Source organism: Nothoprocta perdicaria, unplaced genomic scaffold (genome assembly GCF_003342845.1).
Source record: "Nothoprocta perdicaria isolate Ctin4 unplaced genomic scaffold, notPer1 scaffold_117, whole genome shotgun sequence".
Lineage (NCBI taxonomy): Eukaryota > Metazoa > Chordata > Aves > Tinamiformes > Tinamidae > Nothoprocta > Nothoprocta perdicaria.
In genome coordinates, this window is record NW_020454283.1 from 15193 (window position 1) to 37500 (window position 22308).

Consider the following 22308-nt stretch of genomic DNA (forward strand, 5'->3'; position numbering starts at 1 on the left):
CCTGAAGATGACAGAATCATTAGGAAACAAATTGGTGGGGCATTGGCCCTAGAATGTCAGCCAGGAGGGACATTTGTGTTCAGTGAAGGTACTTGCTTTGTGTCTAAGTTAGGGGTATCTATTCAAGCTCTCAAACCTGTATAAGCAGGGATCTGTTTTGAGGTTTGCAGTACAGTTGTATAAAGTTCTTGTGATTAAGGACTGTGTGAAACATAACTGTAAAGTCATGCAATGTTTATTAACTTTATGCAGTTATTAACATTATGCAGTTAAGAGATATAGAAGCTTTAAAAATGGCCTCTCACCTCCAGTAGAAATATCCCGGTCATCAGGCAATTACTGACCCTGGTAAAAGCTCATATTATTGTCTCCACAGTCTCAAAGCTGGACAGGCAATAACCCAATCTCACCCTCACGAGGCTGGGGAGCACCATACATGCATCATGCAGAGGGAACAAAGACAAAAAGTTGCTTAGACCACTGAAATGATGTTTCCAGTTTTTCAACAATGCTTTAATCACTAGCTAAACCTTTGTCTCATCGAATTACAGAGTAGCAGTCCTCCAAAGCAGCTAAATCCTAGGAGATASTCCCTCTACCCTCAAGGTTTAACAGAAAGAACCAACAAGAGAGAGATACCAACAAATAAATGTGCTGTAGCAATCTGGAGAGTGGATTTATTTACAAAGCATACTAGCAGCAACACAGTAGATTTTAGTGGGAATCAGATTTAAGGAAGGAATRCTGTGCTGTGGACAAAGTAAGACTGATGTGACCCAGCCTGAAGGTTTGTCCTGGCTCTGACTTCAGGGGTAAGCCTTGRATCCAAGCAAGCCCTGGACTTCCTAACTCACAGAGCAAGATTTAAGAGATAGTTCACCATAGTCTTTTGTTTGYTTCTTCTATTGACAAATCCCCTTCCTTTTACATCAGTTAAAAAATGGTTTTACATCAGTTCAAAAATAGCATAGAATTGCTTTCTAAAGCAATACTTATAATAAAGAATAGTCAGATTCAGAGCAGTTTAGCTGTTCAGGGTTATATCTCATCTAAGGGCAACTATAATTTATTAGCATGTCAGGTGGTAGATTTGCACCCTAATTCACCTCCACCTCCCAAAGCCATCCCTCTGCATGAAAAATATCATCATGGACTAAAGTGTCAAAGATCTTCTGGTCCCATTACATTTGTCACGTGCATCTGACCTATCTAGGCTACACAATGTGGCTGTATCACCTCTCTCCTCCATTCATTCTTCCYATGGCCAATATTTCAGGCCTTCTTGGTCATTTCCTGGTCTACTTTAGCCTGAGATATGATGTCATTGTTCACATTGGTCTTCACACTTCAACACCAGGCAAAAAATGTGCTGTTATCCTCAGGAAGGTGACATGGTGAAACGAATCCTCTCGGTTAAACAATGCAGAAGATGTCAGGAATCTCCAGTGAGAAAGACAAGCTAAAATCATTCTCTGCCCTAAAATCATTCTGGTTTTGTGGCATCTATCAACTGTGCAAAGAGGAGCTGTGTTTAATTAAGAGTTTAGAGCATAGACATCTGTTTATAGGTTTCCGTAATCTGAATGTAAATAAATATTTATAACAGTCTGCCATCTCTCTTAGGGAGAAGACTCCTACCACTAAGGAATGCTCTTAATAGGATCCAGGTGAATGACAGCAGCAGACTTTGGTTTAGAGAGGAGTTTAGAGAGCTTCATCCTGAAACTAGTTTTAAACTCTGTTTTGCATTGATTTAATAATTTTGTTTAGAAGAACAGTTTTTGTTTTTTTTCCTCCATCCACTGGCACAGTACAATGTATTTCAGCTTTGTAACTACTCCTTTGCATTACAAGAGTGTCTTTTTTTGCGACTCAATTATATGAAATTCTGTACTTCTAGAATAATTCTGTCTAGCCCATTTCCATTGAACATGCTCACTGAAAAAATGCGACTTTTACAGAGAGCAAGGGACAGTAAATTATTCCAAGTRAAGATCAGAAGAAGAAATGAGGAGATTACACAACCAACCCACTTCTTTTGGCCACCTGAATGTCATCTCAAGGGCACAGGGAGAAACATAGCCCCTGGGTACTCTGTAGACTACAGCACAGAGCTGACACTCATGTGCTGAGGCYTTGCAGCAAGTGACCAGTGGGAAAGGCAGGACCACTGGGTGCCAAAAGTGACAGGAGAGGTGTGAATGTGGCACTGACAGTGGAGTTTATCTCAAGCATGAACACAGGCCCCAGCTCTGTAGCCTGAGCACTTTATCATGGCTTTAGAAGTGTTCGTTTCTGCAACACTACTCGTCCATCTCGTTGACAAGCAACAGCTAAAATATCCTGCCCTTCTGGCCCAGGACCATAGCACTCTCCACCACATAAGGATGTGGCTATTTCCAGAGGCTTGGCAAATGCATTGAGTATTTTCTGGGAAAACAAAGGAGTGTTGTCAAACCAAGAACTTGGGATGATAACAATCACCATGGCTACAGTGAGTTACTAAGAAAGAGCAGCTTCATTAGTCTCGTCTTCCAGTTCCACTCACAGCACTGCTCTCGCGCACTGAACAAAGCGTACACAGTGACAGCAGAGGACAAGCTTTATGTAACAGACTACATTTTTAGGTAGCCAAGTTATTCTTGGGTTCATCAGCAGTCAGCCAGGGCAGGGAGGGGTGAAGTAAACAACCACATTAACTTCCAGGACAGATGCCATTTCATTCCTGTAGCTGTTTAGCCATTTCTAGAAATGGCTTCTCTTCTCGCACGCTCAATACTGACAAATGGCATGCAGCAATAAATAGCACGAGGGGATGGCATGAACTCTTGCCCCCTTTATTTGGCTTGTTTGCTAGCAAAGCTCTGCATCAATGGACACCACTGACATTGCTCAGAGCTATTCCAGGATGCACTAGGTGGCAAGAAAAAAGCATGGTTAGATATTACTCCAGCCAAAATGTGTAAGAAATGTCCTCCCCAATCACATCTTGTCTAATGTGAACTTAAATTCTGCAAAATCCACCAAAAAGGGACCAGGCCAACACAGCCAGGGGAGGATCTAAAATTAAATACCCATATCAGAGTACCTGACACCCCACTATACACATAAACTCCTGTGTCTTSTGTTCAGTCATTCACATATCACACACATAGCACGTGCCCTCCCAAGAGTCTAAGGTCCATGAAAGCGCCACTCAGCCCCTTCTGACACTTTAGGTACCGTGTTCTTAGATCAAAGATTAAGGTGGTCATTTTATCTATCCCCCTCACTGTATCTGACCTGTTTTCTTTTTCCATGAGGATTCATTCTAGCCAAACTTTGAGGCATATTTTCTTTTCACCAGAAGAGGTCACCACATGCTTCATTAAGAACACAGGCAATTGGATAAGCTCTCATGGGAAGGATCTTCTAACTTTGCTAGGGAAATCTTTCTCTCAGCYCAAAACAAGTGAGGACATGGAATCCCCATGGAGCAGACCCAGTTCAGCCTCGTGCCAGAGGTTAGGCACCATGGACCTTCCTCTTTTAGCAGCTATTCAGTTCTATGCTTTGCTGTAAGCAGAATTCTACAAACTGAAAAAGTGATCTTTCTATTGTAAAGCATTAAGACATAGATCAATAAAGCCTGAATTAAAATTCCAAAGGTATCTAAAATAACATATTGGGAAAAGGAGCTTGTCTTTAGATGTCGAGAGAATTCACAGAAAAATGTTATAAACATCAGCAAGATGAGCAGAGAGCAGAACCAGGGATCTTTAGTGTCAATCCACACAGCATGARCACTGGACCCAAAAATGCTCTCAGGCATGAAGAAAAGCCTCCCTGAGGAGATGAACATTGAAAGAGGGCCAGGAATACCCAGCTATGAGTCACTGTATATTGCTCTTCTTTTCCTAATGTCATGGAAGTGCCAACACTGAGAGGTAATGCCCTAAGTGCCAACACTTAGGGCAACCAGGATGATTAAGGGAATGGAACATCTCTCGTATGAAGAGAGGCTGAGTGAGCTGGGCCTGTTTTCTCTGGAGAAGAGACGGCTCAGAGGCGATATGATTAATATGTATAAGTTCAGGAAGGGAGAATGCAGGGAGGAAGGGGACAGGCTGTTYTCACTGGTGGCCAGCGATAGGACGAGGGGTAATGGCCACAAGCTGAAGCATAAGAAGTTCCGTCTCCAGGTGAGGAGCAACTTCTTTACTGTTAGGGTGACAGAGCAGTGGAACAGGCTGCCCAGGGAGGTTGTGGAGTCTCCTACTCTGGAGGTCTTCAAAACCCGCCTGGATGCCACCCTGTGCCACATGCTGTAGGTGTGCCTGCTTGAGCAGGAAGGTTGGACTAGATGATCTGTAGAGGTCCCTTCCAACCTTAAATATTCTGTGAATCTGTGAATTCTGTGAATTCTGTGAATTCTGTAATGAGATTAAGTTGGACCGATCTTGTCTGCTACTGGCTAGACAGGGAGTTCTGATCCAGCTTCTCTGTTTCCACCCCTGCTGTGCCAGAGATCAGATTTGGGCCCAAATACTATCCCAGCAAGCAGCAGTGGGACACAGAAGGGGACAGAAACAGCTATTTGACTAGCASTGAACACAGTCTCAAACTATTTCATGCCCTCCTCTCATGTTGTTTCCCTGCTAGGCTTCATTAGTGTCAGCAGAATGTGATAAATGCACCYGACAAACCTAATATTAAAATTTTGCTATTGAAAACTAATGCTCCATGACCACCTATGACCCGCTACTAAATGCCATCCTCCTGCCTTTCTTATGCTCAGGTCCTTTCCCTTATCCCAGGGTTCACAGAAAGGTTCTGAAAGAAAACATGTCCCATCAGTGGGGAGAGGAAACATCTGCAGAGGGCCACTCTGGGATGACCTTCCCACGAGGAAAGGTCTTTCTGAGCTCCTCCATTACTGAAGGGTTGATTTTTCCCCACAGATGACTTATTACAGAGTTAGGGAATTCTTCCCACCATACAGTCCCTGGAATCCTTGAGATAGGGGCCCGATTCTGCTCTGGATCACAGATACAAATCACATACAAATCCAGCAGACATGCTGGGCTTTACACCACAGTAAATGAGCTCCACAGTCTCTGTGCTTGTTTTCTGTAGCAAAAAAAAAAAAAATGATGCTGCAGATTCCCCTGCCTTCCTCCATAAGGCTTTGCTGTCAGCACATAATGAAAGGTGAAGGCAACCAAGTGCCAGAGGAGCAGGSCAAGCACCTGCGACTGGGTAATTACCAGCTAGGGCTGGTAATGCTGGGTACTGAACCCTGACGCAGTTCAGCCACTAGACGACTCAGGAGAGAGCAAAGAAGGGGGACAAGCAAGTGAATGCTTAGATACCACAGCTAAATGTTAATGTCTCACAACGAGGGGCCCCTAGTGCCAGCTTCCATAAAGGGCTTGCGATCCCATTTCGACAAAGGTGCTGCAAACACGTCACTGCCCTTTCAACTAGTTGTAGTGAGCCAGGAAACGCTGGCCCGAGAAATTGGGGCGAAGGAAAAGCTGAAAAGGGTCACTGAGCTGCGAACGAGGATGATGAGTAACTGCAGCAGTGCTCAAATAGTAGCTAAGCATGCTACGTACTATCAGCTTTAAAGCCTGGCTTCTTCACCACAGTCTTTCTTATGGACTGGGGTTTTCTGTCCAAGGCTCTGCTTTTTACCTGAATCACCCCAATAGCATTTTTTTTTAACTGTGGGTATTCAGACACTGACTTCCAATGCTAATCAGAGACCAGAGGAGATTTGGAAAGGTAGGTCAAGATTTTTGCTGAATAGCTTTTTGTTTCTAACTGCTTTTGTCCACTGCATTAGAGGTGATTTGAACTAAGCTGTTGACTAAGTCTAGCCAAGCTGTCCTCCTCTAGATTCTGAATTATGTGAAATGCACTCACAGGAAGGATCACTGTTTTGGGAGATGTAGCATCCTTTTGTTCWGCTTAGGGACATCATCCAACTGCACAGCATTAGAAAGGTAGGAACTGGCACAACTTGCAACAAGAGAAATCTCAGTTAGATCTTGGGAAAACACTTTAAGTAGACRGTCAAACACTGAAGGCCCAGATAGGCCCAGGCTGAATCTCCCTTCTTCCAGATTTTCAAATCTGTTTGACAAGGCGTTGGGGAACTTGATCTAAGTTGGCTATGATTTTAGCACAGGGTTGGACCAGAGGTCCTTTCTGATCTAAATTATTTTGTGATTTTATCTACATAGTCACTGATAATGACTCCACAGTGCCAGTGTTTATATTTCCAACAGTTTACTAGACGAAAATTCAAAAGTCCTAGGAAATTGTTACAAATTCTGAGCTCAAGCAAGAAAAAAATAAAAGCTCAAATACCTTGAGCCCAAGAAGATTCATTATCAAGTGTGTGCACACCTATGCAGACATGTGAAAAGTCATCAGAATCACAAGACAACATTACATATATTTATAGTAGAAAAGAGGAGTCTGAAACCACCCTGCCTGTCTGTTACCATACAGCTATATTACATGCCTCAATTTCTCATTGAGAAATGAGAAATGACTTTTGACTTTCTCTAGAAGGGAGAACGATCATGTACAACTAAAAGTTGTGCTTTGATGATCTCCTTTCTTAGCAAGATTCAGATCCCACGTTGGTTTTTAATCAACATTAGCAACAAAAATCCAATGGCCATAGCTATCTTTCTGCCAAAATGGGATCTTTATGAGCTGTCTATTTAGAACAACCTTTTCCAGAGATATGCAACCATTGTGCYTTAAACTGATCTTGTGTATCACAGAGTTGTTGCTTTTCTCCCCAAGCTTTTAGTACCAACAAGAATATTAACTTCAAAGAAATTATGACAAAGAGTGCCAGATGGTCCTTCATTGCCTTTTCCTCCATACAGATACAGCTTAACGGCCTTTAGCTTTCTATACCACATGTGGGGAAGAGATCAGTGAAAGATCAAGATGAGGTATTTCACATTCAGGAAGATTTCCATTTTCCAGTGGGGCCACATTTCAAGGCCTCCTACTGCCCCAATCTTGCAACTTATAGATTTTATTGCTGATCTTTCCCCTTGCTCCCAGAGCAGAAAAACAGGCCTTTTGTAGGTGCAGAACCCAATGAAGAAGTCAGAAGTGTGGTATTGGAGGATCATTTATCTATATACATCTTAATTAGCACACTCACACATTTAACAGATGTTTTTAAGACAGAGGAAGGCTGGACATATAGTAATGACTTTAAATATCCTCAAAGCTCTGGCTAGAAACTGAATCATATTTTTTCTGAATCCATCCACATTTCACAGAAACCCTTTTGTCCGAACCTGCTACTTTGATTCATTCCATTAAAAAAGAGAMAGAGGGCAACTGTAGAAACACACCCCATGCACATTCTGGTCTGTAATTTTTTTTTTTTAAACCTTATATATAACCTTATATATACGCATAGGACATATAGTAGGAAAGAGACTGGGACTGTGCTTCCATTCAGACCCATTTCATTTGTAATAAAAATTGTGTAAAGTAACTGAGAAAGTATACACAGAGATAATGATTTAAGCTGGATCCAAGGGAGAAATCTAAGTCACATAGGGTTTTTCTCTACAGGAAATCATGGTTTCAGCCATACTGTCTGTCACTCAGGCCAGTAAGATTTTACATTTGAACTAATGCAAATGACTTGTCGTACTTTTATGATGTGGATTTTCCTTCTTTCCCAAACCACACTATTCTCTCCCAGAGGATATGAATGCYTTATTATCACATTAATTAATAACATGCTGTTCATGCTTTTAAGAGACCCCCTGCGCTTTTGATTTTGGTTTTCCCCATGACAAAGGAGCCAGACAAATGCATAGTGGATATAATCTACCTCCTATCTCACCTTGTACTACTCTCTCAATTGTTTTTCTTCTGAGGTAAAAGAAAGGCTTAGTGATCAACCCCATGTACACTGAGCAGAGGTAATGGACGTGCATRAGAATCACCAAGACAGCAGGCTGCTGAGACACAGCAGTGAAATGATGCTGCAAGGTGTAAATGTAAAATGCTCCTTTTACTCCCAGCCAGAAAAGAGAACTGTTTCCTCCCTCCTCCTCCTCCTCTTGGGGGAATGAAAACGGAACAGATCCTTAAACCAATCCTTGCTGTGGCAGGAACTCAAAAGGTAGACTTGGGAGGGGTTGGAGGAAGATATAAAGGCTGGTAGCTGGAGACAGCAACACTGAACCAGAGAGACTCAAGAGAAGGGGGAATCAGAGACATCACAACACAAAGATGAGCCCAAAACTTCTTTTCTCCCCTGGATTCCTCCTGCTGCTCATTGTCAGTCAGAACCAAGTCAGAACCAGGCCCATTTCCAACCTGCAGGTAAGTGATCAGCTGCTCAATGGAACTGAAAGAAACTGATGCTTCTTTAGGACTCAGGTTAGTTGCATTTCTTCCAAGCTCAGCTAGTATGGTTGGAGACACGCAAGAGACCATAACAGCAGAGATCTTGAAGTGGGAAGAGAGAGGGTTATTACCTGTAAGAAAACTGAAATAAGGGATTCCTGGATTTAAATCTCTGATCACCTAACGTAAACGAAAGGAAGATTTTTTTTTTCCCTGTGGGGTCAGTTTGGGGGCTGCACAGAGCCACTCTGTGACTGAGTGAAGCACTACACTTTTGGAGTAAAAGGATTTTGCCCAAAGGGATTGCTGTCTACAGCCCTACAGAGATCACTTGCCCGCTCCTTCCTTGAGCACCTCTTTTACCCTGCCAATGGAATTGGATGATCATCTTCTCAGCTGGGGGTGCAGAAGTGAGCGCAGTCCCTGCTTGGGAGTCCCAGCAAGCAGAATATGAGAAGCACGTGCATGGGGGGTGTGTAGAAACTCCAAACTGTGACAGAGTATTATTATATATTATGTAACCTTCCAGGCTGTAAAGCATCATCTAATCTTTCCAACACCAACTTTGGAATGTTTTCTGTCATTGCATAACTGCTTTTATCATGCCAAGGTACCAACCATTTGCTGTTGCTCCTTATTTATTTTAAGCCTCTTTCGTTGTCCTTCCTGATTTACCCCATACTCCAGGCTCCTAGCTCCAGGAGAGACTTCGCCAGCAATTTCTTTGCATTAAACTATAGAGTACAGTAACACTATACAGAGTTACAGCATTTGGAGAGATCAACCAGTGTGAGTTCTGAGGAGTCTGGCTGACCAGACTAAACATGATCATTTCACTACCTTCGTGACCATTTCACTACCTTCACTTTTGATACAAGAACAAAATGCATTTATAAAACAAAATAGCACTGACCATGTTTCATATGAAAATAAAGAGTATAGAGACATCCAGMCATTTTTCCTCTCCCCTGCCCTTTCCCCCATCTTTTTATTTCTTCCAGAGTCTGTCCAAATTATTAGATGAGGATCTGGAGCATCCACTGGTCTCAGAAATGACAGCCCATGAGCAAAATGACATGATTCCACCAGGTGCCTTTGACCAACAAGTGTCTGAGTTCCAGTGGACCCGAAACATCAGGGACCAGCCTGAGGACATATCCGCTAGTGCCRACGCTGTCCAGAGGTTTTTCAGTGACTTCATGGGTTTACCCCAGAGCTATCGAGGCAGAAGCAAAAAGGGCCTATCCAGAGGCTGTTTTGGAGTCAAGCTGGACAGAATTGGGTCACTGAGTGGACTAGGATGCTAACTGCTCACTATGGTAAGAGAAAGCCAGAGGCAAGGGGTCTGCGTATTCACATATAACTTCTGTAAATATGTTGAAGAAATTATTTAATTCAGCTTTAAAGTAAAATGTTCCTTAAAGTAACTTCTACCCTCCTATTGCAAACATGGTTAACTATTTTTACCCTCCTCAGAAATTGCTGGCASCAGTTGCATGCTTAAAACCCAAGAATGCTACATCTCCTTTCCCTGCACCTCCCCGCTTCGCCAAGTCAGTTGTAAGCATTTCATCTTGTCACAGAAGCCAGATCAAGAGTTATGCACCCCAGAGATGCTTGTGTCAGTCCAGAGAAACTTCTCTGAGCAGAACAGTGGAGCAGAACCTGGCCCTAGAACAGTAAGAAAACAGTTAATTTCCATGAATGAAATCCTGACAATTTCTCTTTCTTTTACTTACTGCTGTGCTTTCTTGACAGGACTGATGCTGACAGCTCAAAGGACCTGGTGATACTCAGTGAGAAGTTCAACCCTTACTCATATTGGCTCCACCAATCCATSTATAGATGATGGGCAGAACAAATTGCGCCCCCAACCCTGCCCAGAATTACTTGGCCAGCAGAATACACCATTGCTGTATTGCTTACTTGTATCAGAGTAATAATTYGTGAGCAACTATCTGAAATGTAATAATGAAGACATTTGTACCATTTGTGTAATAGGTGTATAAATGAATAGTTCTCATTATGTCATGGACAATAAACTGTTTTTCATAATTAGGTGAATTTGCTTCAAGCTTTTGCTGTGATTCTCTTTCATGTATCCTTAGTGAAAATAAAAAAATACCCTCGTTCACAGATAAAGTCCTCTAGAATTTAGAAACACTTCAGAGCGCACGTTCCTTCCTTTCTTCCTCATTTATTGCAAGAAGGCTAAACTAGGGAAGGAGGGAAGGAGACCAAACAAAACACACACACACACACTCTCTCTCTCCCCCTCTTGTTGGAGGCTTAGTAGATGCACGAGTAGAACATAAGTAGGACATCATCAAAGCTAAAAGGCAGCTCAATCCAACTATGGGCAAACTGGAGAATAGCTACTTGTCTAAACCCTTAGCAAAAGTAATTCTGGATATAGGCTGGTTTGCAAATATCCTAACTTAGTCCCGTAGTTGAGAGGCTACCACCAAAGCAGAAAATCCAGCAACATATCCTGAAAGCCTTTCTAGCTCCCATTCTTTATTAATCTTACTCTATTTGCTACTTGTGAGCTAATTAGTGAGCACTGAATACACAAATAAAATAAAAATTCCATGGTAAGCAAATCTGAAGATTAAGTTCAGTCAGAGTTTCTCTTCCTAACATCCTCAGCCCATCTGCAAAGTTAATTGCACCAATATAAAGTGAGGGCCAATTAATCTATTTGCAGATAGTAAGTAACAGATAAGAGAGGGCTGAACACTGAGCTGCCCACTTTTGTACAGAGTCCCATGGGGGACAAATAAGAGCTCCAATTCTGCAAAGGTTGTACTGGTAACACAACATCCTCTCACTTGGCATTTTGTGCAAACATTTTTAAAGGACCCTTTTCAAAAAGAACACTTTATTTCACATGAAAGGCTCCATAATTAGATCACCAAGACTGATGCCAGGTGTGTTTGTACTTTAGGCAATTCACTTAGTTCTATTAGCATTTAAATAATCAAAGCCAACCTTTGAAGTCAGCATGCCAGTCAGATGGGAGGAAGCTCATCTCTAGCTGTGTCATTTCCATCTCCACTAAGCAGCAGCACACAAGTTTACAGACTGGGGTCACAAAATTAGCTAAGGAGATTAGTCTACAGTAAAATAACTCCTACAGATGAGGAAAAACATATATATAAAATAATATATATATATATATATATATATATAAATATTGTTTTTTTTCCCCTCAAACTTGCCTGCTAAAAGCAGGGTACCTGTATATAAGTGATGATAGGAATAATCAAGTTTGGGCCTCTCCAGCCTCCCTCACTTATTGCAAGAGGACTAAACTTTCCTCTTAGCCATTGCTGAAGTTATATACGCCTCCCTTTCCATTTTCACTCATCTTCAGTACAAACAAAATCAGGGATGAGGCACATCCTCATGTTAAACACCTCTCATTCTGTATCAAGAAAACAAATCCCACCTGATTCTAACCTCCTTCCTCCATGCACTGGGCATTCAAARCATGTCTCATTTTTCTCTATTGGATCATTCCTTGATTTTTTGTTCATTATGATGGTTTGAACAAAAAAAAAACCTTGCCCACTTTTGACTGATGGTACAGAAATACTGCCTAATATTACTGGTTTGCTTCCAGTCTAAGAGAAATGATATCAGCTGGATGGAGATTTGTGGAACACAACATGGAGAAAGGAGATTTAACAGCATAACACATGTTGCTGTTTGTTAATAAAGAACCGTGACAGCTATGTTCAAAACTTTCTGAACTCAGAGGAAAAAAAAAAAAAGAACTTTCTTAGGTTTGTTGAACCAAAGCGCAGGTTCTGGGATAGACAGCAGAAATCAGTGCGTATCTAGTGAAAACAGAGAGATTTATAGGCATACTGGCTGTCAAGCTAGGAAGACAGGGAGCAGAGACAGAGTGTAATTGTTCTAATCTGGTGATTGAAAAGACCTTGTCTGCTGCTTTGCCTTTTGTTCTGTAAAGTCGAACAGGACTATCCTGATTTGCACCCCAGGACCAGTGGAAATTGCACTCATTTATACTTGAAATTGGTCATTCACAGAAGAGAAGCCAATGTTTTGCCAGATGAGTTGATGAGATACAGCTGTACAGCTCTGAGGCAAAATAGGAGAAAGTTTCATACAAATACGCTGCCTGTTACTGAAGCAGACTGGTTATTCCAACACTTTTGTCTGGGATGCTGAAATCCAAATATCCACTAATTACCTTCTTTGAGCCAGATCCCTGTTTTTTCTGGAAAGAAATTTTTTCCCTTAAGAATTCATAGGAATTTTTAAGTCTATCATTTGCACCATTATTTATGCATAATATGAAGGCATATGGTTATGATTGCAGAACATTCACTCCCTCCTATAGCCAAGGAGTGGCAGGGGAGCAAGTAACTTTTATTGTAAACCTGACAGTTTAGCAATACCGTTGCACAAGGCAGACTTGCCTGAAAGAAAATCTCCTAAAACCAAATCTCAGGACTTGATCTATTCATGTAGCAGCAAGATGTACATGAAGAAGCAAAAGCTGTTGGGGCCTGCTGCAGATAAARCAGAATTTCCTCCTCTCCCGGCTTCCTCTTTCCCTATCCTACAGGGAACAAATGATCTATTCTGCATCCCCTCAGAGGGAAAATCAGATTGTGTGCCAGCGCACAGCTCCCAGGGACCYGTGCATGTGCGGGACAGCAAACAGGCAGAAAGTGAAGGAACATTGCACTGTGTGAGCTCCTACCTTCCCAGGGATGGAGCATGGTGGAATGGCAGGAAACCTCTGGGGAAATGAGTTTGTAGGAGGAGAGGAGATGACTGGAGCCAGGTTCCTCCCCCAGAGGAGCTGCTGGGTTCAGTGGACCCCCCCACACTCCTGCAACCTTACCTGTGGGGCCAGTTGTAACCAGTTCCCTTATCAGGGCTGAGGCCAGAGCGTGGTGCTCCGGCTCCTGGGGGAATCTGGCTGGAGGCAGCCAAGTTCCCTTGGGGCGGAGAGTGGGGATATAAGGAGAGGCGTCCGTGGGCACAGCAGTGACGTGGGGACGAGTAGGTTATGACAGGATCGGCTAAGGTGGGATCAAACAGGATGCGGCTCCCGGCTCTGTGCTGCGGGGTCTCACTGCTGCTGCTCGTCCTGCCACAGGCCGGGGCACAAGCGGCCGGCGGCGAGCACAGCGCGGAGCTGCAGTCCCTGCAGGTACCAGGGCTGGGGCGCTGGGGCTGGGCCACCCACACCCAGGCCAGTGGGGACTAACGAGAGGCTCCTCGTGCCCACGGTGCCCTGCCTCCTCTCTCCTTCCCTCTGCAGGAGCTCCTCGAGGCGCTGCAGCAGCTCCAGGGTGAGGAGGACGGACTCCCCGGCCTGGAAGAGGAGCCAGAGGCTGGGGCTGAGGCCGGCGGTGCTGAGTGGGATGTGCTGGGACCAGAGAGCAGCTCGCAGGCTGCCCCACGGCCCGGCCCCAGCCCTCCCCAGCCGGCAGAGGGGCAGAGCTGGTGGAGGAGCCTCCTCTCCTCCTACAGGCGGAGGCCCTTCTCGGGCTGCTTTGGCACCAGGATGGAGAGGATCGGCGCTCAAACGGGACTCRGATGCAACCACTACAAAGCCCGTAGGTCCTCGTCAGACCCAGCGGCTCCCTGCAGCGCGGGGCAGCAGTGGGAGGCTGGGGCAGGTGCTGGACCTCTGTGCACCAAGGCACGGGGACTGGGAAGCACGAGAGCAGCTGCCGTTCCCATCTGAAAGCAGCTCTCCAAGCAGCTCTCTGTCCTTTTGCCCCAGGTTTCTGGAGGAGAGGAAGAAGCCGAACCTGATGCCAACCCTGAAGCGTCTTCTGCACCTTGGGCCAAAGTGGGCAGCAGTGTCCGGCCACCAGGCATCTGGGCTGCTGCTGCAGGAAAGCTAGGATACCCTATAACCTCTGTGGGCACTGGACATGCACCAATAAACTCTTTGTACAAAGCCTGCTTTTTTTGCAAGTCTTTTCTGGCCAGCAACACAGCGCGAGCACACACTACACAGAGCTTCTCCAGAGCTCTGCTCCTCTGCCTTAAAGACTTGGTCCCGATACAGGGCAAAGTATCCTGACAGGTCTAGCCAGGCTGCAGCTGCAGCAAGGACAGAGCATCCCGCTGCGACTGGGACCAGCCTGTATCAGGGAAAGGGGCACTGTCAGGTACTGACACACCTGCCTTCCCTGGGGGCCTGGCCCTTGCTAGTTGTGATTCCTCCTGGTAAATGGGCACTGGGCAGGTCTAAGACCAGTGATGGGTTCCGAAGAAATAGTGGGTTGGTGAATGGCCCACAGTTGTGTCCTACACATGGGTTAAGTCACTGGGATCAGTGGCCTGCTACTGGCATGAAAGACAGAAGAGCTACGTGGGTTTAAAAATAAATTTGGCACCGACCACTGCAAAGGTTCCCGCTTTCCGAGAGGCGGTTCAGGACCCGGGACAGACGCCAGCCAGCGCTGGGCAGGGCAGCGCGGGCACTGCTGCAGTCCCACGGCTGCTGCAGCTGATCTGGGCCCCGCACCTTGGGGAGCCCGCCAGGCCCCGACRGGAGGAGGGCGATCTCCTCCCCATGCTCCCTGCTGTGGAGCGTAGCCAAGCCCCATTTGCCTTGCCCAGCTCAACTCGCACGAGCACTTCTTAGTGAAGGAGGTGCCAGCTGGCTTCAGCATCCCTCTTCTTCTGCCTACATTTAGCACCAAGTCAGTCCTTGCCTCTGTATCACAGAACACTGCGGAATATGCGGTGCTGTGAACCCAGCTCCAATGTCCCAAGACAGCACTATGAAGCACCAAGAGCCCTAAGCAGGCAGAAAGGCAAAAGGCCTTTTCAAACACCTCGCTCTGAAGGACTTTGGAGAGGCAGGGCCTAYGCAGCTGGGGACGGTCCTCTACCCCAGTGAGCGAGAGAAGTGATCCATGTTTGGGATGAAATTAAGATTCCTCCTCCATGCAAAAAGTGAGGCATCAGAGCAGTATGGCCTGCTCTGATCTCGGTGCTGCATGCAATGCATTGCACATAATCACATATTCCTTTTGTCCCCCACACAGCTCACACTCCCGCAGTCTCCAGTTACAAAATGCAGGAGTACATTAACATGTACCAGTACATTTACATGTAACAGCAAAAGGGATATCACTGACGAGATGTGCAGCAGGTAGGGACATCAGTTAGGGGAGCTGTAACAGCTGAATCTTTTATTTTATTTTTCACCTGACAAATGCCCAGCAGAGTACAGACAATGCCTTGGTCTTGTCCCTGCAGAGCTGTATCTTAAAGCCTGAAACCCACTTCAGAGGACAAACAAGAAAGGGAGCCCTTCCTGCCGTGACTCGGATTCGAACCGAGGTTGCTGCGGCCACAGCGCAGAGTACTGACCACTATACGATCACGGCCACCACCTGGCACCACTGCAGCACCGGCCCTGTGAGCAAAGGCTGGGAGAGCTGGGCCTGTTCAGCCTGGAGAAGAGAAGGCTGAGGGGGGACCTGATCAGGGTCTGTAAATACCTCAAGGGAGGCAGTGAGGAGGAGGGGGCGGCCTCTTTTCAGTGGTGGCCAGCGACAGGACTAGAGGAAACGGCCACAAGCTGAGGCACCAAAAGTTCCACAGGAGCTTAAGGAAACATTTCTAGASAGTGAGRGTGCCAGAGSCCTGGCACAGGCTGCCCAGAGAGCTTGTGGAGTCTCCTTCTCTGGAGATGTTTCAAACCCACTTGGCCGCAGCCCTGTGCCCCGTGCTCTGGGTGACCCTGCGTGTGCAGGGGGTTGCACTAGATGATCTCTAGAGGTTCCTTCCAACCTTAAGGATTCTATGACTCTATGATTCTATGAGCCTTATATTTTTGATGATGACCAGCTGAGTTGTGCCATTTTACACTCCACTTGTGTTAGCGGGGCAGTGGGATGGGTAATAGAGAGCAGGATTTGGCTTTGTAAATACAACAGCTCCTGCAGTAGTCTGCCTTTATAGCCCATCTATGTACTTACACACATCCCATACGAGAGAGTGCAGAGAAATCCCTCCACTGTAGAAAATTACTGTCAGTGTGAAGTCCGGCCCTACATCCTATATACATGCTGTGGAATGTATATAGGAATGGAATACAGAAGATGGATATAGGAATGGAATACAGAAGATCTTCTGTGGAATACAGAAGATGCAAAGTGAACAAAGCAATAAAAGAAAGGGGGGCCTCTGGTTCAAAGGTATTGAATGTCATGCCGGGGCGCTGGGCTGTGCTGCAGCACCAGCCTGAGAAGAGAGAGAAGGCAGGACTCCGAGAGCTAAATTTTTCGCAGCCGTCAATATGTTGTGTTCCTCAGTTTCTCGGTGCAGGATCTCAGCCTGGGGCAGTTGCTCTGCAGATGTGCTGAACTTTCGGGCAAAACTCAGATGAAGAGACGGAGCGATTTTGCAGAGGCAGCACTGCAGAATGCACGGCAGGCTGGCCAGGAGTTGAGAGGAAAGAAACAAAAGCTAAAACAAAAGCAGATCTCACTTATCTTAAAGTGAGCATTCAGCACAAATACGGGCTTCCAGATTCTCTTCTCACCCTGTCTCATTTTACAGAACGTGAACGTAACTCCTTGAACAAACACATAGATACACACCTAAGGAGACCAGTAAGAAAATATTAATAATGAAGTAGTGAATTTTTCAGATACTGAGGTAGGAAGAGTCGATGAAAAAAAAAAAAATAGGATCTTAATTCTGTCTTAACCATAATTTGAACAAAGGGAAAAGTAGTATTTGGGCTTCACTTCGCAACCTTGAGAATGTCTTTTCTAGTATGATTTTGGTAGGTCGATCATGTGAACAGTGAGTGCACATTTTTACACAAACACCATGTTAAGATATCTAAGACGTGAAAAATATTTTCTAGTTCTATTCATATTTAGAAATTGTGCTCAGGAGATTCTTTTCAAGATCTATATTCATATTAAAAAACAACAATTTACTACCTGACTAACATACTCAGCTTCTTCATGTATTCATTCTTTTTTTCAATTCCAAATAACACAAAGTCCATCAAAAATACAAAATAAATAATATGCTTCATAATTCAGAACTCTCTTGCAGTTCTGGGAAAAGGAGGAAATTTTAGTTGCATAAAGACAATGCTAGAAAAATACTTTGCAACAGAACTGCTTTTYTTTTGGTTTCTCATTCAAACACAGGCAAATTTTAGCAAAGATGACAAGAAACAAAGAAACACGTTTAGACAAAATATCAACTAAACATTTCATTTAACCCCTCCCAAAACCCCCACAAACTCACACATTCTTCCTTGGGGTGAAATTCTGACACCTTTGCTGAGTAAAGCTGCAAGTCATCTAAATAAAGCTGGGTAAATTCTCACTGAGCAAGCTGTATCCTGGTACGACGCTAGTAGAATCTAACACAGAACCTACTCCTGAATCTGCCCTTCTCTTTTTCAAAATTGTATTAACGGAGCATTAAGCTCTACCATCAAAATTAAACATGAACAAACAAACAAAACCYCACTAATTAAAACAATTAGCTGTTAATAAAGGCTGGTGTTGTTCCTTGGTGTCGAGGTCAGTAGTCAAGGGGGCTGGCGGCACTTGATGTCCCCGCAGAATCGGTCTAGAAGTTATCATCTGCAATGAGGGGCAGCCTGGGGCCCTCTGTTGTTGGCAACACACAAATACCACGTCTCAACGGTGAGATCTCCTCTACAGCAACTAGTAAAGAGAAGTGGCCCAAATCTGGGGTTTTCAGCACACTTCAAGGTATGTGGTGGCTACGCGTATTCCATATATAGAAGAAAGAGTGCACAATAGGTATCCTAAAAGTAGATTTATCTTCAGCCTTTATCCTTCCCCAAATGCTCATCTGAAAGCTTCTTGCTTTCCCTACCTATAAAAGGTAATTTCCCAATGGAAAGCTTCAACTTGAGCAGAGTTTAGAGCAGTTTCAGGGTTATTTCCCATCTCCGTGAATCTTACCATAGGGGTCTCTTGAGACAAAACTGCTAAGAATTTCCAACTGGACTATGTAATCACAGCGCCTGGTATCAAGAGAAGGGGGAGTGACATGAAATCACTGACTTGTGACATACATTCCTCAGCAACAGCAGCTGCTGCCTAATGACAGCTAATAAAGGGAATCTTCCCTTGACAGAGCTGCATGCCTGCAGTGGGACCGGAATGTGTCCCAGATAAATCCACTGATAACGCAGGAAGCAGAGATCACACCCAAAGAGTATAAAAGACAGGCTTCGGAAGAGAGAGGCTAGGACAAGGAAGAGAGAGACCTGAAGAGACATCTAAGAAGGAGCAGCCTGAACTTCCCCTGCTCCCAACGAGCTCAGCGCCATGGACACTAAAGGCTCATTCTCCTGTGGCTTCCTCTTGCTGCTTCTCATCCAGTTCCAGTCCAGCAGAGCCAACCCTATCTACAGCCTTAGCCCTGCCAAAGAACTGGCCAGCATGGAGGTAAGAACGCTTTGTTTTTGCACTTCAACTTTTGTGGGGCTTAGCAGAATGTGAGGTGGTGTCTTTGCCTTTCTCTGTACCATCAAATGGCCACACCACTGATCAGAGATGCCTAGGGGACAAAGTGACCCAGCCATCTCCCTTCAACAACGGCGCTCTAAGAATGTTTAAAGAGTAAGAACCCCCAAAGCAGGGCTCACCAGAAGTCCTGGGTAGCAGCAAGAAACATAATTCTGGTGCTGTTGTTGCATATGTGCTTGAGCTGGTTGATATTAAAAAAAGAGAAAAAGAAGTAATMCGTAAGGTTCATTGTAGCAATAGAGCAAAGCCTCAGGGAGGACACAAATCAATGGAAGATAATTGCATAATTGCTCTGTAAGAATAAATAAATAGGGAACTTTTACACTCGCTCCACTTCTTTATCCCACTGAATGGCAGGTGCAGTGGAGAAGGACAGGCACATGGTACTTGCTTCGTGGATTTAAGAGCACTAGATGTATGCGGATGGGAGATGAGGAGGAGCATCCAAGGTCAAAATTTGAGAAAGTGCAGTATTATGAATCAAATTGAGAGGACCAGTTATGATCAGGCAGTGTGAGCCTGATCACAGAGTAATGCAATTAATTAACACATGCATATTTTAATGAATATAGTCTGAGAAAATCTATTGTTAMAGCAGGCTAGGGAGCAAAGGAAGCACAGGGCTGACAGCTTAAGTGTTTCCTTTGACTAGTACCAATGACCAGTTTACTTCAGGATCAAACCCACACAACAAACTCTGTTACGTGATCAGGACAGCAGCAGCCAAAGACCATGGCTCCACATAGCTCTATCTTTACTTTATTTATGGTGATGAACAATTAAATTTGTCTAATTAGTTGAACTGCCCTTGAGGAGGTTTTTCTGATCCCTATTATTCAAAGTTTTGAAAGTTACAGAGTATGATRCCCAGGAGAAAGTGAGAAGCCAAGAATTTTGCCTGCAGGTATTTTCATGGAGACTCAATACTACTTTAAGGAGTAGTAACCTTGCGGTTTCCAGATAAAAGTCAGTGGAAACCTTGCAAGGTTCTCCCTGTGAAGTCTACTCAAGTCATGAGAGTGCCTATGGAGTCAGAAGTTCTTTGGGTTCWTGTAACCCAGGTGGAATTGAGTGACATACTTCCCCATGCTCTGTGTCCATTAAGAGTTTCTAGCTTTATTACTAAGCTGTACTTCTGTGACAGAGAGCTTCAATCGGCTATCAGCAAGAACTACCTTTCGGTGGAATTAATGGGAATGGGGACAGAGGACAGAGCATCACCTGACAATCTCGACAGTCTCCTTCACAGTGACTGTAGGACCATAGAGGAATGTAGATTTGGATGAAGGGAAGAGTTAGYTAGTGATCATGAAACTAGTTTTTTCATGAAATTAGTCTATCTCTTACAGGCTCTTTTGGAGAAACTGGAGGATAAATTTGCAATGATTGAAGCCCTGGAGTCCAATCCTGATCTGCAAGAGCCCAAAACCCAAGAGGAGATCCCACCAGAATTTGGAGATGACAGTGATGACCAGAAGATTGAATCCAGACTAGCACCTAGCACCCCTCTATCCTACAGGAACCCCTTCCTTAAGAGAATGAGGGGGCTGCAGATGCCCAGGATGATGAGAGATTCTGGCTGCTTTGGGAGAAGAATTGACAGAATTGGTTCCCTGAGTGGAATGGGTTGCAACGGTGAGTCCGCCTAAGCATTTCATCGAACAGCAGGAAGAGCTGCATCAGTATTATACAACAAGAAAGGTGCAGGCTCTCATTTATGTTTTCTGTAGTAAGAACAATAGAGGAAAGGAAGGAGTTCGTTTTAGTCAAATATTTAGGCTTGTTGTGGTTTTTTTCAAAAGAAATTCTGGGTCTTTTGATAGGCAAAAGCACTGCAGGAAGTGATGGCTTATGCCAACAGGTAACTAGACTCCAGTAACATCTATTTCATGTTTGGCTTGCAGGTTCCAGGAAGAATTAGGAAAACCTCGCCACCCCGTGCTATGAAGACTGCTTTACAGTATCCGTTCCTCCCACCATGAAAGCCAGAAACTTTCTAAACTCTTCGATGGAAAGTTATTCTTATTTTTATTTATTTATTTATTTATTTATTTGAAGTTTTTTAAAGAACATTTCTTACTCTAGCACCAAGAGACCATCTTTAAATAAAACTAACACATTAGATATGTATGCTGAACTTCTCTCCTGTCTGTTACATTAAACCTTCACATATTTTTCTAAAGTCAAAAGCCTGTGTTTTATTGGTATGCTGGCGCCCACAAGACTGAAAAAGTATGAAGTAGGGAAAAACAAGAATTAGTTTTTCACTAGAATTTTCCACTCTAGAAAATTTTAGCAGATTAGCAGAAGGAAAAARAAAACCAACCTTGGAAGTGCACGGGCCCTGCTATGGACAGGGTTTCAGTAACAAGAGAATCCTTTTGCTCATATAGATTATTCAGTGAAGAACCGTCAYTCCACTACAGTAAATCCATCATATAGAGACAAAAGTTATCTGAAAAAAAAATCACAAAACTACAAAAGTTACAAGATAACGAGAGGGAGGAAAGGGAATTCATTGTATATGCTTCCTAGCACTGACCAAATAAAAGCTATGAGCATCAACAGAAAGATACATCCTCAACTGTGTCTTGTCTCACTGTGCATGTGGCTGGGACGCCGATCCCTAGCGCTTCCCGAGGGATCCTTGGAGGGCTGGAATCTTATCCCAATGATTCTGCCCATGAAGGCAGGTGGGATCACCCCAGGGACAAAGCAGGTTGTACAGAATGTTTATCACTTTCTAGCAATGGTCCCTTCCAAAGTAATTCTAGATGGTTATATTGCCAAGGCCAGATTCAAGTAGCACCCAAAGAGTCAAAGAGCTCGGATTTTCAAGTTACCCAAATCACTGTCGTGGAGTCCGGGATCGGCACAAGCATCCCCATAAATTCTCATACCATTAGATACTGGGGTGTTGTGAYGATGTTCCCAGTTGTACAGCTGCACAGTTCCCTGGCACAGGAAATAATTCCCAGGTCAGAAAGGCATCTCCCAGTAGCTGTCATGAGAAGGCCCTGCAGTGAAGATGGCTTTGCACTTACTCAGAGGCATTTCATGGATTGAGAGGCTTGCAGCTACTCTAATTGACTCTTTGGGGAGGCACTGTTAGARCCACAAGACTTCTCAAATGGGCTTTCCAGATGCACCCCTGCAGTCCTCTGTTTCTACTGCAGCAAGAYGGGAATGGGCAGCTGGATCCCTCCGCCAGCACTCAGCTACAGCCTGACTGCTGCTACAGAGGAAAGTAAAATGAATCTTTATGCTCTAACAACAATCCTTGCTGCATTTCACCCAGCCAAGCAAAACTAGTGCAGACACACCAAGGCCCTGTAAATTGCTCCTCCTTGTCTGCCCCTCAAGGCACAAAACACTAAAGTGTTCA

General features: G+C 44.4%; 3 protein-coding genes and 1 non-coding gene across 4 annotated transcripts; 3 read left to right on the top strand and 1 right to left on the bottom strand.

Moving 5' to 3' along the window:
* Positions 1-8265: 8265 nt before the first annotated feature.
* LOC112959654 (C-type natriuretic peptide 1-like) lies at positions 8266-10250 on the top strand. The gene is made up of 3 exons (XM_026053712.1): positions 8266-8358; positions 9384-9701; positions 10141-10250. The coding sequence occupies exons 1-2, from the start codon at positions 8266-8268 to the stop codon at positions 9687-9689; spliced, it is 399 nt and encodes a 132-aa protein (XP_025909497.1). The 3' UTR covers positions 9690-9701; positions 10141-10250.
* Positions 10251-13462: 3212 nt separating this feature from the next.
* Positions 13463-14184, top strand: LOC112959526 (natriuretic peptides A-like). The gene is made up of 3 exons (XM_026053547.1): positions 13463-13573; positions 13685-13982; positions 14153-14184. The coding sequence occupies exons 1-3, from the start codon at positions 13463-13465 to the stop codon at positions 14182-14184; spliced, it is 441 nt and encodes a 146-aa protein (XP_025909332.1).
* A 1520-nt stretch (positions 14185-15704) lies between these two features.
* Positions 15705-15776, bottom strand: TRNAH-GUG. The gene has a single exon. It is a non-coding gene; the product is annotated as a tRNA-His (tRNA).
* Positions 15777-18632: 2856 nt separating this feature from the next.
* On the top strand, positions 18633-21102 carry LOC112959633 (natriuretic peptides A). Its single transcript, XM_026053689.1, has 3 exons — positions 18633-18842; positions 20273-20558; positions 20828-21102. Exons 1-3 carry the CDS (start codon positions 18723-18725, stop codon positions 20842-20844), a joined length of 423 nt encoding a protein of 140 aa, XP_025909474.1. The 5' UTR covers positions 18633-18722; the 3' UTR covers positions 20845-21102.
* The last annotated feature ends 1206 nt before the right edge of the window (positions 21103-22308 follow it).